Genomic DNA, 17,575 nt, shown 5'->3' with positions numbered 1-17,575 from the left:
CTGACAGGTGTTAGCAGGGTCCCTCTGGCTGAGTGGACTTATTGTGGAGGGCAGTAGGGAAGCCAGGGAGTAGGCTACTGTAATAGTCCAGGCTGGAGGTGCTGGTGACTTGAACCAGATGGCAGAAGATTCTGAGTATATTTTTAAAGGCAGAGCCAACAGGATTTCTAGATAGATCAGCTATAAGGCGTGAGAGAAAGATAGGAGTCAAGGACAACTGTCCAGAAGAATAGAGTTGCCAATTTCCCAGATGGACCGATTTCTGCCAGATCCTTCACAGAACCCAGTTTTAATCCTTCACCCCTCCTCTCCGTGATGCAGGACTGATTTCTGAGTCCTCAGCCACCCAAATCTTTCTGGGGTTTGGAAGTGGAGTCCCGGCATTCCTCTTAACATGACAAATGACCCTGCGAGAAAGGCTGGTTCTTTTTCAATACCCCAACAATTGACCTCAAATAATCATAAAGAGGGTATGGGTTGTCTTTTGTTCAAGGATGCATCTCCAACCCTTACAAAAGTACCTGGCATTCAACAAATAAAACTTGCACGAAAAGGGTACTCCCGCTTGGGTCTTTTCCCAGGCCCACTCTCGGAGCCAGCACCAGGACCCAGACAGAATTTCTTTCTCCAGGCAAAGCCAAGGAAGTGATGAGAACCTGTCACTAGTCGGTGCAAGTTCATGATTGGGCCTGGAGTGTTGATGAACAGCTATCCGCCCAATAGGAGACTGGGGCTCTCATGAATGAGCGTAGTCTTTTTTTTTTTTTTTTTTTTTTTTTTTTTTTTGATATTTATTTTATATATTTAAATGCCATTTAACAAAGAAAAATCAACCAAAAAAAATGAGTTCATAGGTTTAAGTATTTTGCAACATTTAACTTAGATCTCTTTCCTTTTAAAGAAATGAAACAAATAACAGCAACATTACAGCTCCAATTTGTTCTCCATCTGTGGAATGAGCGTAGTCTTACTTGGCCTCAGGGTGAGTCTTTCCGAGGGCGCTCTAGCCCGGGGAAAGACTCACCTATCCCGCCGGCTTCCGGCCCGTTTTAATTCCGCTTCCGGTCAGACGGAGGAGTCTCTTTGCTGAGGTCACATTGAGCTGCGAGCGGCTTCAGGGGCGTCTTTAGGTGAGTGCCGAGGGTTCGGGTACCCGGCATCCCATCCTGGGGGACTGAGGAACCGGATCCTAGCTTCCCCGAGAGCGAGGTGAGGTTTCCGGACGGCGGCGTTCGGCCTCCTGCGGGGGCCTGGGTTCTGTTGGGTTAGTAGTCATAGCTAACATTTAGTTCTCCCTTAATGGCGGGCGACATTCCAAGTGACTTACATTAATTCATTTAGTCCTTCCCCTTCTCCCCGGCCTGTAATTGTCCCTTTTGACAGTGAGGCAACGGAGGCTCAGAGGTCTTAAGCTGCTTAGCCAGCGACCATGATTTGGTCTCGGTGGTTTGGACGGCGGTGCCCTTAATCCCCGGGCCACAGGCGTGGGTCCCCGCAGTTTGCCAGGGCCGCAGCCTAGCGCCCTGGTGTCTGGCCCGTCCTCTCCCCTTGGGCGTTGGAGGGGTCACAGTGTCATCCGGACCCACCCTCACCCAAATAGCGGTTCAAGATCTCGTCCCATTTTACTGTTCCGACCCATCTGTGTCCCAGCGGCTGGTGTTCTACACCGGCCTCGTTTCTCCGGCGCCTCCTTCCCCAGGCTCCCCTGGCGTCCCAGGTCCCCACACTGCCTTGGATCGCTTCAGTTTAATACCGGCTCGCTCACCTCGGCGTAAACCCACGACTCCTCGAAATCTCTGGAATAGAGGCAGTTTCTCTCAGGCTCCCTGATGAAAACTGTGTGTCACCTCATAAGAGACACTGTACCAGAGGTTTTTTAACCCTGTGTCTACAGAATCTATAGAATTCGAGGGGTTCTAGTACTCCAGTGAGGGGAAATTACGTCTGCATTTTTACTAACCTCTAATTGAAATGTAGCATTTGCTTCAGTTAGGCTGGAGGCAACAACCTCAGGAATGTTAGCATCTGTGACTTTGTCAGCAATCAAATGGTTGCAGATAGCACAAAATATTTTTACTCATGATTACTTCAAAACTGTAGTGGTTAATAAAACCTCAGCTACATATAGTAGTTATCGTTGTGAGCCCGTGCAATTAAAAAAAAAATTTTTTTTTATTGATTTCAGAGAGGAAGGAAGAGGGAGAGATAGAAACATCGTGATGAAAGAGAATCATTGATCGGCTGCCTCCTGCACGCCCCCTACTGGGGATGGAGCAGGCAACCCAGGCATGTGCCCTTGACCTGAATCGAACCTGGGACCCTTCAGTCCACAGGCCGATGCTATATCCACTGAGCCAAACCAGTCAGGGCTGTGCAGTTTTTTAATGCACTTAAACATGTGCTAAGAAAAGGATCACTAGACCCCTCTGAAGAGTTCGTGGCACAAAAGACATTAAGAATCTCTGCATTGTACATTATGTTAATAATGATTGAGTGCAGTTCCACTAGTTGTATACTATGCGACCTTGAGAAGTCATTTAGACACTTGTCTGAGAAACGATGACAGTAATAGTTCTTACCTTGTATTAGACTGGCTGCAGCAGCAAAGCTGTAAGAGTGTAGGACAGCACCTGGCCTGTAGTAAGCGCTCAATGCCTGTTAGCTAGTGTTATTTTGTGACAGATAAGGCCTAATTTTACCAAGGAGTTGCCCCTCCCTCCAAACCTTGCTGTGACGTACACATTTAGATGTATGGATTTGCTCTGTCCTTCACATCTGTGTGTGTATGTTGACAGGGAGCGGGTAGTGCAGTGATGGCGAACCTTTTGAGCTTGCCATGTCAGCATTTTGAAAGACCCTAACTTAACTCTGGTGCCGTGTCACATAGAAATTTTTTGATATTTGCAACCATAGTAAAACAAATACTTATATTTTTGATATTTATTTTATATATTTAAATGCCATTTAACAAAGAAAAATCAACCAAAAAAATGAGTTTGCGTGTTACTTCTGACACGCGTGTCGTAGGTTCGCCATCACTGGGGTAGTGGCTTATTCACACCCAGCCCATCTTCTGTATCTGGGCCCCCATTGGGCCTGGGTGGGCTGACATGGTCAGGTTCAGGCCTCATACAACCCCTGCTAACACCCATTCTCTTTGCCTCTAGGAATCAGCAACATGGCAGAAGACATCAAGACCAAAATCAAGAACTACCGGACTGCTCCTTTTGACAGCCGCTTCCCCAACCAGAACCAGACCAGGAACTGTTGGCAGAACTACCTGGGTAAGCAGGTCATGGTGGTGGGGGAATGCAGATCTTCCCCTGTTCTCATACCTGAAGTTGCTCACCTCTTGCCTTCTTGGGGACCCACGAATCTCAAGCCTTTTTTATTTATGGACATTCTACCTCACAAGACCTAGGCTCCTTATCAATTATGTTCAAGGTCTGGGCCAGTGCCACAAACTTTGGTTCCTACAATGACTTCTTTTGTTAAAGATTTATTTGGGGCCATGGCTTGGGTAGCTCAGTTGGTTAGAGCTTCTTCCTGATATGCCAAGGTTGTGGGTTCGATCCTTGGTCAGGCACATACAAGAAGCAACAAATGAATGCATGAACAAGTGGAACAACAAATTGATGTTTCTTTCTCTCTCCCTCTCTATCTCTCAAATCAATTTTATTTTATTTTACTTACTTTTAAAAATATATATATATTTTATTGATTTTTCACAGAGAGGAAGGGAGAGGGATAGAGAGTTGGAAACATCGATGAGAGAAAAACATCGATCAGCTGCCTCCTGCACACCCCCTACTGGGAATGTGCCTGCAACCAAGGTACATGCCCTTGGCCAGAATCGAACCTGGGATCCTTTAGTCCCCAGGCCGACACTCTATCCACTGAGCCAAACCGATTAGGGCACTCTCAAATCAATTTTAAAAATAAGATGTGTGTGTGAGTGTGTGATGGAACATATATACAGGAAGTACAGAAAACAAAATGTACAGGTAAATGAATAATTCTAAAGTGAACCCCTGTGTAACTATAACCTGGATAAAAAAAGCAGATGTTGCCTGAACTCTGAACTCTCCTGCCTACTGCACATCCTGTATTGAGCACAACACCCTATTCTCCCCAGTAGAAATGTAACCCCACTGACTTAAGGCAACCACATTTTGGTTTTCTCATCACGTTTAGGTTTGCCTCTTTGTGACCTTTATAAATACTGTATGTATTCTTTTGTGTTGAATTTTTTTTAAGTGAATAGTTTTGAAGTTTCAGCTGTGCTATGACATGTAGTTTGCTCATTTTCACTGTTGTAAAGTTTTCCACACTTTATTCATTGTCACTTGTGTGGTTTCCAGGTTGGGACTCTTAGGAGTAATGCTGCTGTATACATTCTTATAGGTGTAATCTGATGTCCATGTGAATGCTTTTCTCGCTAAGGAATGTGCCCAGAAGTGGAATACCTGGATTGATTTTTAAAAAATTAATTGCTTACATTTACTTACTTATTTATTTTTTTATTGATGAGAGAGAGAGAGAGAGAGAGAGAGAGAAATATCAATTCATTGTTCCACTTATTTATGCATTCATTGGTTGAATCTTGTATGTTCCCTGACCAGGGATTGAACCTACAACCTTGCCGTATCTGGACACTCTTCTAACCAACTCAGTTACCTGGCCAAAGCTAATTAATTGCTTACTTTCATAAAAAGTGTGTTTTTATTGATTTTTAGAGAGAGAGGAAAGGAGAGGGATAGAGAGATAGAAATATTGATGAGAGAGAATCATTGATTGGCTGCCTCCTGTACGCCCCCCACTGGGGATTGAGCCCAAAAGCTGGGCATGTGCTCTGACCGGAAATCGAACCAGTGACCCCTTTGTTATTGAGTTTATGCTCAACCACTGAGCCATATCAGCCAGGCTTAATTGCTTACTTTTTAAAAAATTATTTATTTATTCATTTTTAATATGTTTTTATTGACTTCAGAGAGAAAGGGAGAGGGAGAGAGATAGAAACATCGATGAGAGAAAATCATTGATCAGCTGCCTCCTGCACGCCCCCCACTGGGGATCGAGCCTGCAACCCGGGCATGTGCCCTTGGCCAGAATCGAACCTGGGACCCTTTAGTCCGCAGACTGACACTCTATCCACTGAGCCAAACTGGCTAGGGCTTAATTGCTTACTTTTAAAAACCAGATTATTCCATGCCTGTCTTCCTCTCTCAGACTCCAGCATTTTAGCATCAAGACCATCTTCCCCTTCTTTTGCCCTGGTTCTGGATTTCCATTATCCCTGCACATGCCCCTCATATTGCCCCATCAGTCCTGACCCCAGAGTTTTGTGTGTTTTTTTTTAACAAATAATTCATTTATTTATTTATTTATTTATTGTTGATCCTCACCCAAGGATATTTTCCCATTGATTTTTAGAGAGAATGGAAGGGAAGGGGAAAGACAGAGAGTGAGAAACATTGATTGGTTGCCTCCCATATGTGCCCCAACCAGGGCCAGGGGTAGAGCCTGCAACCGAGCTACATGCCCTTGACTGGAATCGAACCCGAGACCCTTCAGTCCATGGGCTAGTGCTCTTACCCAGTGAGTGAATCCTCTTAAGGCCTGACCCCAGAGATTTCCAGTTAAACAGCAGTTCTCTAGAGGTTGCAAAGTCAACTTAGTGAGTTATATCTAACCCTTTTTAGTGCACTTGTAAGGGTATACACTCTTTGTAAAATTGTGTGTGTGTGTGTGTGTGTGTGTGTGTGTGTGTGTGTGTGTGTGTGTGGTAAAAGGGTATTTCTATGAGTTTTGTTAAAAAATGTGTTCTAGTCCTGGCTGGTTTGGCTCAGTGGATAGAGCATTAGCCTGCGGACTGAAGGGTCCCAGGCTCGATTCCAGTCAAGGGCATATGCTCAGGTTGAGGGCTCGATCCCCAGTAGGGGACGTGCAGGAGGCAGCAGATCAATGATTCTCTCTCATCATTGATGTTTCTATCTCTCTCTCCCTCTCCTTCCCTCTCTGAAATCAATAAAAGTATTTTTTTTAAAAGTGTCCTAGTCCTTTGACTGGGCTGAACATGAACCCCTTTTTTCACAGACTTCCACCGCTGTGAGAAGGCAATGACTGCTAAAGGGGGTGATGTCTCTGTGTGTGAATGGTACCGGCGTGTGTACAAGTCCCTGTGCCCCATATCCTGGGTAAGTGATTCCTGCTGGGGCCCTTGGGCTACAGGGGTGGGGTCTTAGGAGAAGGAAGTTTGGTGACTTGGTGGGAGGTCAGCTGCAAGAGGCAGAGGGAAGACAGGGCATCGCACTGTCCATGGGACTTGTCCTTTTCTTCCTAGAATTGCCTTGCTTTTCTTCTTTCACTGATACACTCAATAAGTCAGGGCTCTCAGCCAAGGTGACCAGAGCTCTCTTCTTGCTAAATCCATCTTGCTCACGCACTCTGTAGACATATACTCAGTGCTGGGTTTCTGTCCCTGTGGAGCTTACCATTTTGTGCAATCCTGTCCTTTTTTATCATGAGCATTTTCAAATATACATAAAAGCAGGATAATTCAGTGACCACCAAATATACCCATTACCCAAATTGAATAATGTCAAAACTTTCCCACATTTCCTTCATCTATCCCTCTTCTTTTTCTTCTTTCTTTTGTCGCTGAAGTATTTTGAAGTGAATCCCAGCATGTCATTTCACCCCTCCTACTTTAATGTGTATCTCTAAAAAATATGGACACTAAGGCAGTCAGTCCTTTTAGCCCTGATAAGTTAAATTCTTTATTTTAATTAATTTGTTTTTATGATTTTAGAGTGAGGGAGAGAGAGAAACATCAATTGGCTGCCTCCTGCATGCCCCCTACAAGAGATTGAGCCTGCAACCCAGTCATGTGCCCTGACCGGAATGGAAGTGGCAAACTTTTGGTGCGTGGGTCTGTGCTCAACCAACTGAGCCACACTGGACAGGGCTAATTTTATTGATTATTTGAGGGTGGGGGAGAGAGATGGGAGTGGGGGGATCAGTTTGTTGTTCCACTTATTTATGCATTCATTGGTTGCTTGTTGTGTGTGCCCTGTGTGGAGATTGAACAACATTAGCACTTGATGGCCTCTTTATGCTTTAAAATTGTGCTAATTGTCCATTTTGCCAGCAACAAAAGAAAAAACAAAAATAATTTACAGCACGCCCTAGCCAGTTTGGCTCAGTGGATAGAGCATCGGCCTTTCGACAAAAGGGTCCCGGGTTTGATTCCAGTCAAGGGCATATGACTGGGTTGTGGGCTCCATCCCCAGTAGGGGGTGTGCAGGAGGCAGCCAGTCAATGATTCTTTCTCATAATTGATGTTTCTATCTCTCTGTCCCTCTCCATTCCTCTCTGAAATCAATAAAAATAAAAAAATTTAAAAAGCAAAATATTATATATATATTCACAGCAAAATTTCCTGAGACGTTAACAAGCAGTGAGGTTTAGGGGTAAAGTGATTCACATCCTCTCCTTTGTTTGTGGCATGAGAGACGCTTCTTTTCATGCTGATGTATCAGCATGAAAGGGTTATCAGAACTGAAGTTTTTGTTCAACATTATATCTGTGAACAACTTGGTTGAGAACCGAATTGTTTGACTACATCTGTGATTAACACTAGTATCCTACTCTTTATTCCACTTGGCATCTTTTTGCACTTGACTATGTCTTGGGGATCTATTTGTGCTGGAGCATAGATCAGCCTTACTTTTTTCACAGCTGCCTAGTATTTCTTCTTTCCTCTGTTCTGACAAACATCATTGAGTGTTGACTCAGTTTCCTGAAGCAGAGGATAGCCACTCTCTTGAAGCTCTGTACCTTACACATCTCCCCATGAACAGCCCTGCAGTAAGCTGGGGATTTTTCTGTGTTATTTTTCCTCCCCCCACCCCTTTAGTGGTTCAGCTGTGACAGCTTCATTCAGGACAGTGATTCTTTTTTTCTTTTTTTTAATATATTTTTATTGATTTCAGAGAGGGAGAGAGAGATAGAAACATCAATGATGAGACAGAATTACTACTTGGCTGCCTCCTGCATGTCTCACACTGGGGATGGAGGCCACAACCCGGGCATGTGACCTCCTGGTTCATAAGTCGGTGCTCAAACACTGAGCCACGCCAGCCACGCAGCACAGTGATTCTTATCTTTCTGGTCACTGCTGGTTCCCCAGCTCCTGGAACTGTGTAGGTACTGGGGTTATTAGTTGACTGAAGAAATAAACAATCTTCAAATAGGCAAAGCGAGAAAAATTAAGAAGTCCACCCATCTGGTTTCCCCATAGAGGAAGAGAGTAACAATGGGAATAACACAGGCTTTCTTTCCACAGGTTTCAGCCTGGGATGACCGCCGGGCAGAAGGCACGTTTCCTGGGAAGATCTGAACTGGGCATCCTCCATCCTTTTCCCAGGGGCGTGAAGGGGGGCCTGGGTACATCCCACCCTAGAATCCTGAATCATGGCTTAACTAATAATAAATACTTGTTGGAAAAATGTAAGACTGTGTGTGTGTAAAAGAGCTGGATTACTGGGCAAGAGCCTGGGTTGGAAATAGTACCTGGACAAGTAAGAGGGGCTTCAGAGTGAGTATTTTTTCATTTTGTTTTGTTTTTAATTTTGTTCTTTCAAAATTTGTCCACCTTCTTTGTGCCAGACAATAGAATGAATGATTATATGAAATAGCCTTAAGCACCTGTATATGCTGAAGTTTATGTGTATGTTCCCTTAATTGTCAGATAATTTTTAAAACTTTTCTTAGGTGATGAAATTCTACACTAATAAAAGAGAAACATGCAAATTGGTGTCACTCTGCTACCCCCACCAGCCAATCAGCGACTATGCAAATTAACCCAACAAAGATGGCGGTTAATTTGCATACACAGGCACAGAGCAAAAACTGAAGACTCGAGGCTTGGCTTCTCCGTTGTGGCTGAACCAAAGGCCTGGGTCCTGGGTGCCGGAGGAAAACTGGTGCCAGCAGCCAGGGTAAGGAAGGCCTATTGCGTGAATCTTCATGCAACGGGCTTCTAGTAGTATAATAAAAACACATATGTGCCTGGCTGGTGTGGCTCAATGGTTGAGTATCAATCTGTGAACCAGGAGGACATGGTTCAATTCCCAGTCAGGGCACATGCCTGGGCGTGCAGGAGGCAGCTGATGAATGATTCTCTTTCACCATTGATGTTCTATCTCCCTCTCCCTCTCTGAAATAAAAAACATATTATTAAAAAATAAAAGAAAAGAAACATGGTGAAAATTTCAAATGAAAAATGACATCCAGTGAAAAGTCAAGATGTAGGACTTCCCTGACTCCAATCACCTAATTCTGCCCAGAGGCTGCCACCAATAGCAGTTTCCCATGCTTTCCTCTAGAGATAGCCCATACATCTAGAAGTGTTTATAAATACATTTGTAAGTGTTGCTATTATTAATCATTATTTATTGTTATTGTTAACAAGGAGCTTGTAGTCTAAGCATGCTCTAGGAGAGCAGCTTTCCACTCTTTGATGGCAGCCCACAGGAACGTACATTCCCAATACACGCATGCACAGCACATAACCATGCACATAACGGAAACAAGCTTTCATGGAACAGTGCTTGCCCTTTCTACAGAAACGTGTCCTGATGTTTTTCATTGTTTCACACCCATGAAGTTGATTTGTGACACACCACTGTGGGGAGCTCTGGAGAATATTGTTCCATCTCACCCACTCCCACTTCAACCCCCCTCTCCAGCTTTGACAGGTACATGTAGCTGAAACATCCTTACTGAGTTCCCTGATTTCTTCCCTAGAGACGTGGGAGGTGGGAAGCTGCATATGAAATTCATGTCTTCAGCCCCAGGTGTTACTTCACCAGAGGTGAGACCTCCTTCCCTTTTACAGAGTTGCTGCTTTACCGAAGATTTGAACAAAGCAGGATTGTCACCAGGCCCATATTGACAGGAGATCTTAGTCTTTAGATGAAACTTGTTTCCGAACTTGTTCCTTTCTTCTCCCATTCCTTGGCTTTCTGGAGGACGGTGCCTTTGCTTGTGACCGTGACAGAAAGTGGTCTGTTCTTTTTCTTTTTTTGAAGATTTATTTGTATTGAGAGGGAGAGGGAGAAAGGGGGAAACATCAATCACCTGCCTCCTGCACACCCCCTATCAGGGATCAAGCACACAACCCACCCCAGGCATGTGCCCTCACTAGGAATTAAACCAACAACCCTATGGTGCACAGGACGATGCTCAACTAACCAACTGAGCCAGAGGTCTGTTCTTGACTGCTGTTGCAGAGTTGACAAATACAGTTTGTGGCAGTGTCCACAGTGGTACCCAGTGCTATGGTGTGGCCTCAGCCTTCTCAGGTTGTCCTTCATCTCCACAGTAAGCTTGAGGTCCACACACCTGCACTCCTCCATCCTGCACTCCTTCAGTTCCTGCTCCAGGCCAGCCAGGACTCCCTGATCTGTACTTTTTTTTTCTTAATTGATTAAGGTATTACATATGTGTCCTTATCTCCCCTTTGCCCCCCCCCCCCCCAATACCATCACTCCCTTGCTGTCTGTGTCCACTGGTTTGGCTTTTATGCATGCATACAAGTCCTTTGGTTGATCTCTCCCTCTTACCCCCACCCTCCCCTGCCTTCCCTCTGAGGTTTGACAGTCTGATCGATGCTTCTCTGTCTCTGGATCTGTTTTTGTTCATTTTATGTTGTCCATTATATTCCACAAATGAGTGAGATCATATGATATTTTATCTTTCTCCCACTGTCTTATTTCACTTAGCATAATGCTCTCCAGGCCCATCCATGCTGTTGCAAATGGTAGGAGTTCCTTCCTTTTTACAGCAGCATAGTATTCCACTGTGTAGATGTACCACAGTTTTTTAATCCATTCATCTGTTGATGGGCACTTAGGCTGTTTCCAAATCTTGGCTATTGTAAATTGTGCTGCTATGAACACAGGGGTGCATATATCCTTTCTGATTGGTGTTTCTAGTTTCTTGGGATATACTAGTATTCCTAGAAGTGGGATCACTGGGTCAAATGGGAGTTCCATTTTTAGTTTTTTGAGGACACTCCATACTGTTCGCCACAGTGGCTTGTACTTTTTTTTTTTTTTTTTTTAAGAATATGGAAGTTTGTGGGGCGGGGCGGGGGGGGTTATGTTTTATTTATTTTGAAAAAGTATATATTTTATTAAATTTTTACAGAGAGGAAGGGAGAGGGATAGAGAGCCAGAAACATCGATGAGAGAGAAACATCGATCAGCTGCCTCCTGCACACCCCCCACTGGGGATGTGCCCGCAACCAAGGCACATGCCCCTGACTGAAATCGAATCCGGGACCCTTGAGTCCGCAGGCCGGCTCTCTATCCACTGAGCCAAACCGGGCAGGGCTTTATGTTTTATTTGTATTGATTTCAGAGAGAGGAAGGGGGGGAGAGAGAGATTTAGAAACATCAATGATTGGAGAGAATCATTGATTGGTTGCCTCCTGCATGCCCCCTACTAAGGATCGAGCCCTCAACCCAGGCATGTGCCCTGACTGGGAATCAAACCGTGAACCTCCTGGATCATAGTTCAACCCCTGTCCGGGCCAATTATTTTGTTTTGCAGAAGCAGCAAAGTTATATTCAAAGACTGAGTATGTCTTTGGGAGAAGTAAAATGCTCTCTTTATGAAGATGATGATCTTACATATAAGAAGTCCTAAGGACTCTGCCAAAAAAGTGTTAGAACTAATATACAAATTCAGTAAAGTTGCTTTAACAAATTAACTTTGCATACAAAAACTCTACCCTTTTACTCCCCCCTATTTTATATTTTTGATGTCACAATTTACATACTTTTTTTAACAGACATAATTTACTTTCTCTCTCTTTTTTTTTTGAAAAACACTTGTTTTATTTAACAAAAAACAACATACAAAGAAACAGGAACTAAATGGCCAAACTGCATAAAATAGCCAACATTTGCAACCAAGTCACTTCCCACATGACATCTCTCACCCTGGTCAGGGCAGGGCAGGTGGACAGATGTCTGTCTTGTCCCCACATCACAAAAACATCCGTGCAACAGTCACATTGTTAACTCCATGATCATTGACAGAAAAGAAATATGTCCAGCTAAGGACTTTTGTGTTGCTTCCCACTGAGAACCCATTTCCAGTCCCTAGGCCATCCCCCATTCTCCCACCACAGGCCCAAGACCCATCCTTTGCCAATTGCTTCCCTAGCTGTGGTGGAGGGGCAGCTTCCAGTCCTTCCCATCCTCTGATGTCCTGGGGCAGTCTGGTGGTCACTTGGGCCTCATCCCTCACTTCTAGGGCCTTGGACTGAGGGGCTGGAAACAGGGCAGTTCCCCCAGGGCCCAGGCTCTCCCCGCCCTCCTGGGCCCACTGCTGCAGGTCCCAGTGAAGCCAGGACCCTGTCCTCGGGTGGAGAACTCTGGCCCATTTGCCGAGTCACCTTCCTCTGCCTCTTTTGTTCCAGGGAGAATAAGAGAGGATGCTGAATTCCCTCCTAAGCAGGGCTGTGTCTGCAGGGACCAGCTGGAAACCATATCCTGTTGGGGAAGTTTTCAGAAGGCTCAGCTTCCACTGGGTCAGGTCCTGCCCCTGGGGTGCACTCTGGAGCCTCATCACACACAGGTCTTTAGGCTACAGCACAACATCCCAGCCCTGGCCTGGGATCCTCAGGGCCCAGTATGCTACCCATGTGCCGAAGGTAGGTGGCATCAGAGCCGCCTACCATGGACATGACCTGCAGATTCAGTAAGCAGGCCTCGGCCTCAGCAGGGTCCACCTTTCAAAGGCACAAAAACATTCAGGAAAAATCAGTCTCTCCCTCACCTTCTCCTCTAGCCATAAGGAGATGACTGCCATTACTGGTTTCTTGTGTGTCCTTCCAAAGATAGTTTATACATCTGCAAGCAGACCTTTCCTCCTACCTGCCTACCCATCATAATAGCCTGCTATTCCTGATGTTCTGAAGCTTACTTTTATCTATAATAACAAAAGTGTAGTATGCTAATTAGACCAGATGTCCTGGGACAAAGCCGGGGCTGCAGCCGTGGGATCGATGCAGCCACCAAGGCTGCAAGGGAGGGATCCAGGCAGCCGTGGCTGCCAAGGCCTACTCTTGCACGAATTTCATGCATTGGGCCTCTAGTCCTATATAATAAAAGGCTAATATGCAAATTGACTGAATGCAGCAACGACCGGTCACTGTGATGCACACTGACTACCAGGGGGCAGACGCTCAATGCAGGGGGAGTGCCACTCAGCCAGAAGCCAGGCTCATGGCTGCCTCTGTGGCAGCACAAAGGATGTCCGACTGATGGCTTAGCGAGGCGCGGGCCTAAGCCATCAGTTGGACATCCCCCGAGGGCTCCCAGACTGAGAGGGTGCAGGCCAGACTGAGGGGAACCCCCTCCCCCAAGTGTACAAATTTTGTGCACTGGGCCTCTAGTCCATTAATAATAGTACTTAGAAATCATTTATTGTCAACCTGATACTCTTTTTTTAAAAATATATTTTTATCAATTTCAGAGAGGAAGAGAGAAACATCAATGATGAGAATCATTGATCAGCTACCTCCTGCATGAATCGAGCCCATAACCCAGGCATGTGTCCTGACTGGGAATCAAACCATGACCTTCTGGTTCATAGGTCAATGCTCAACCACTGAGCCATGCTGGTCAGGCTAACCTGCTACTCTTAAACTTTTTCAGGTTTTACAAGTAATATCTTAATATACTAGAGGCCCAGTGCACAAAATTTGTGCATGGGGGGGCAGGGGGGTGGTACCCTCAGTCCAGCCTGCACCCTCTCCAATCTGGACCCCTTGGGGGATGTCCGACTGCCGGTTTAGGCCCGATCCCGGGGATCAGACCTAAAGCGGCAGTCAGACATCACTCTCACAATCTGGGACCACTGGCTCCTAACTGCTCACCTGCCTGCCTGCCTGATCGCCCCTAACTGCCCCCCCTGCCAGCCTGATCACCCCTAACCGCCTCTGCCTGCCGGCCTAGTTGACCCTAAATGCTCCTCCTGCCGGCCTGGTCGCCCCCAACTACACCCCCTGCTGGCCTGGTCGCCCCACACAGCCTGCTGTTCAGTTGTTTGGTCGTCCCTCACTAACCCCCCTGCCAGCCTGGTTGCCCCATGCAGCCTGCTGTTTGGTCATTACTGTGATGGTATCCTGGACAATTTGCATATTCCTCTATTATTAGTATAGATTCTCCTGACTAAAAAAAAAAGGGGTGGGGGTGGGGGTGGGGGAGGGATACTCTAACAGTGTCAGTATACACACAGAAAGGCAGTAGAGTATAGTGGTTATGGGGTAGGCACTTTCTGTGTTCAAATTCAGGCTCCAACATTTACCAGCTGTGAGACCTTATGCAAATAATTCGACCTCTCTGCATCTCAGTTTCCTCATCTATAAAATGAAATTAATGACACCTTCCTCATAGAGCTCTTTTGCAGATTTAATGAGATGTTACATGTAAAGTGCCTAGAACAGTGCCTAATACTATATGTAAAGTGCTTAGAGCAGTGCCCTGTATGTTGGAAATACTCTCTAAATATTGGTTGCTCCCAGCACATCAGTCTCCTTTCTAGGCTGTGGCACACCAAAGAAATTTCCTTCTCCCAGTCTTTTTTTTAAAGAATACTTAACATGGGACTTATTCTCTTAACAGATTTTTAAGTGTACAAGACAGTATTGTTAACTATAGGCACATGTTGTACAGCAGACCTCAGGAACTTATTTATCTTGTATAACTGAAATGTTTATACCCATTGTTTAGCAACTCCTTATTTTCCCCACTCCCCAGCCCCTGGCAACCGCCATTCTACTCTGCTTTAATGAGTTTACTATTTTAGATACTGATGCAAGTGGGATTATGTCCTTCTGAGACTGGCTTATTTCACTTGGCACAACGTCCTCCAGGTTTTTCCATGTTGTTGCATATTGCAGTATTTCCTTCTTTTCTAAGGCTGAATTATTCCATTGTATGTATATACCACATTCCCTCAGTCAGAAATGTTCTTTCCTGCCTTTTACCTGCTGGCCTCAGACTCTTCCTCCAATGTCCCTTTCTTCAGGAAGCCTCCCTGCATGCCTCCAGCTGGGTCAGGTGCTTCCTCTGAGCTCACACATTCACCTTTGTTTCCCCCATTGTGGCCCTGGTCACTCTGACATGTGCTTTCTCTCTCAATGCCTTGGTCATTTCAGCATTCCCCTGACCACTCTGGGTTGTCACGCTGGTAAAGGTCTATCTCCTATGAATGCAAGAACAAAGCTGTCTTTTAAAAATATATATTTTTATTGCTTTTAGAGAGAGAGAGGAAAGGAGAGGAAGAGAGAGAAACATCACTGTGAGAACGCAACATAGATCGGCTGCCTCCTGCACGCCCCCTACTGGGGATTGAGCCCACAATCCAGGCATGTGCCCTGAGCAGGAATCAAACCAGCAACCTTTCAGTGCACAGGACAATGAAGCCCAACCAACTGAGCCACCAGGGCGGAACAGAGCTGTCTTAATCACCACTGTGCTCCCAGCATTGCACCCCCTCTCCTTTGACTCCCCCCGCCCCCCCCTTACAGGGCTGGATATGAGAAAGCTCATTATGTTATGTGCACTCTTAATGCTTAGTTTAGGCCTGATCTATACTTGGTGCTCAATAAGTTTGAGAAAAAAATAAATAAAAAGACCTTCTGACTATCCCCACACTAGTGCTTTCCTTTTTTTTTTTTTTAATCCTCACCTGAGCATATTTTTCCATTGATTTTTACAGAGTGGAAGAGAGAGGAAAATACAGAGAGAAATATGAATGTTAGAGAAACACATAAATTGGTTGCCTCCTGCACACACTCTGACCAGGGCCCAGGCCAGGGAGGAACCTGCAACTGAGGTACGTGTCCTTGCCCAGAATCGAACCCGGGACTCTTTGCTCCACAGGCTGACACTCTCTCTATCCACTGAGCCAAACAGGCTAGGCTGCTTTCCCCTTTAAAAAAAAAATCTTTTTTTGTATTGATTTCAAAGTAAAAAGGAAAGGGAGAGGGAGAGAAAAACATCAATGATGAGAGAATCATTGATCAGTTGCCTCCTGCAGCCCCCACAGTGGGGATAGAGCCTACAACCTGGGCATGTGTCCTGACTGGGAATTGAACCATGACTTCCTGGTTCATAAGTCAGTGCTCAACCACTGAGCCATGCCAGTCAGGCAGTGTTTTGCTCTTTGCTTCACCACCACACACTATGTCCTTATCTCTCCAGATCTTTCTTTCCCCTTCCCTTTTTTCCTCTCTCCTACTCACCTCACACTTCACACTGGTCCTACCTAGCTTCGAAATTTCCCTTTCTTGGGCACAATACTCAGCTGTCCCACACCTACCCATGAAGTTCAGACCCTCCTTTGCTCAGCTGACCCAAAGGAGCATCTGAGATTCCAGCCTTTACATATTCCCTTAGTGCCCAAACTTGAGTTTTCAGAGTGTTGCTAAGTCTGCATACCTCTGTGCTGCCATTGACGACATCTTTGCTAAAATGAATTCATTTGGAAAGGAAAGTTTAACCTATGAAGTATTCTTGCAAAGAAAAACAGCTGAGCTACAGGCATATATGTGATGAATAAATCTCAAAAGCATAATGTTGAAGTGAAAAAAAAATCCATTTCATAAGGATACATACAAATTAATATGCATAATATTTATTAAAACATCTAAAACCATTCTATACTTTGTTGATGAATATATACATATATACATATATGTTAAAAATAAAAATGTGTAATGGGAGTAAAAACTCAAAATGCTAACAAACATGTGAAAAGATGCTTAAAATCATTAGTAATAAGTGAGAATTGAAATAATGGCAGGTGTCACTTTACACTGAATTACTCTGCCAAAAATTAGAATGCTATAAATATCACATGATCTCCCTCATATGTGGGATATAATGATCAACATAATTTAATAAACAAGAATAGATCCAGAGACAAATGATGGTGTGTGTGGGGGGGGGGGCGGTTAGAGAGCAACCAAAGGACTTGTACTCATGCATATTAGCATAACTAATGGACACAGACACTGGGGCGGTGGGGGCTTACCAGGGGTGGGAATGGCTTGGGGGGGTCGGTCAATTGGGGAAAAAGGAGACATATGTAAAACTTTAGACAATAAAAAAAAATTAGAATGCTGGATAAAACCAAGTGTAGGTGGTGATGGAAAGATATAGGAACCCTCATGAATTCTTGGTTAAGAGGGCACTAGGGACAACCATTGTGAAAAGCAACCTGGCACATACATATCCATGACCCAGCAAGTCTGCTCCCACCAAGCCCATTCAGTGTGCCGCCTCCCCTTTTTAACACACCTCTCTTCTGCCCTTGTTGTACACTCATCTCAAACTCCCCTTACACACCCATCTCCTGCCATCCTCTCCCCTCAGCCCACAGCCCATGCAATCAGCCTCTGAGCCACCTGCCCGCTCCTCTCCTCCCCACCTCCCTGTCTTGGTCTAGCCTTGTCCTCACCTGCCAAGTCTCTACCTGGGTGTCCCCCTGG

The 17,575-nt window shown here is 45.1% G+C and overlaps 1 protein-coding gene across 2 annotated transcripts; it reads left to right on the top strand.

Annotated features, from left to right (window-relative positions):
- Window positions 1-998: 998 nt before the first annotated feature.
- On the top strand, window positions 999-8,515 carry LOC132216987 (cytochrome c oxidase subunit 6B1). Of its 2 annotated transcripts, none has more exons than XM_059666799.1 (4): window positions 999-1,130; window positions 3,168-3,284; window positions 6,097-6,197; window positions 8,348-8,515. In XM_059666799.1, exons 2-4 carry the CDS (start codon window positions 3,179-3,181, stop codon window positions 8,399-8,401), a joined length of 261 nt encoding a protein of 86 aa, XP_059522782.1. In that variant the 5' UTR covers window positions 999-1,130; window positions 3,168-3,178; the 3' UTR covers window positions 8,402-8,515. The 2 variants fall into 2 exon arrangements, with proteins under 2 accessions (XP_059522782.1, XP_059522783.1); XM_059666800.1 differs by having other exon boundaries at window positions 1,051-1,209.
- The last annotated feature ends 9,060 nt before the right edge of the window (window positions 8,516-17,575 follow it).

The sequence above is a fragment of the Myotis daubentonii genome, chromosome 15, assembly GCF_963259705.1.
Source record: "Myotis daubentonii chromosome 15, mMyoDau2.1, whole genome shotgun sequence".
Lineage (NCBI taxonomy): Eukaryota > Metazoa > Chordata > Mammalia > Chiroptera > Vespertilionidae > Myotis > Myotis daubentonii.
This window is presented reverse-complemented; position numbering and strand designations above follow the sequence as displayed.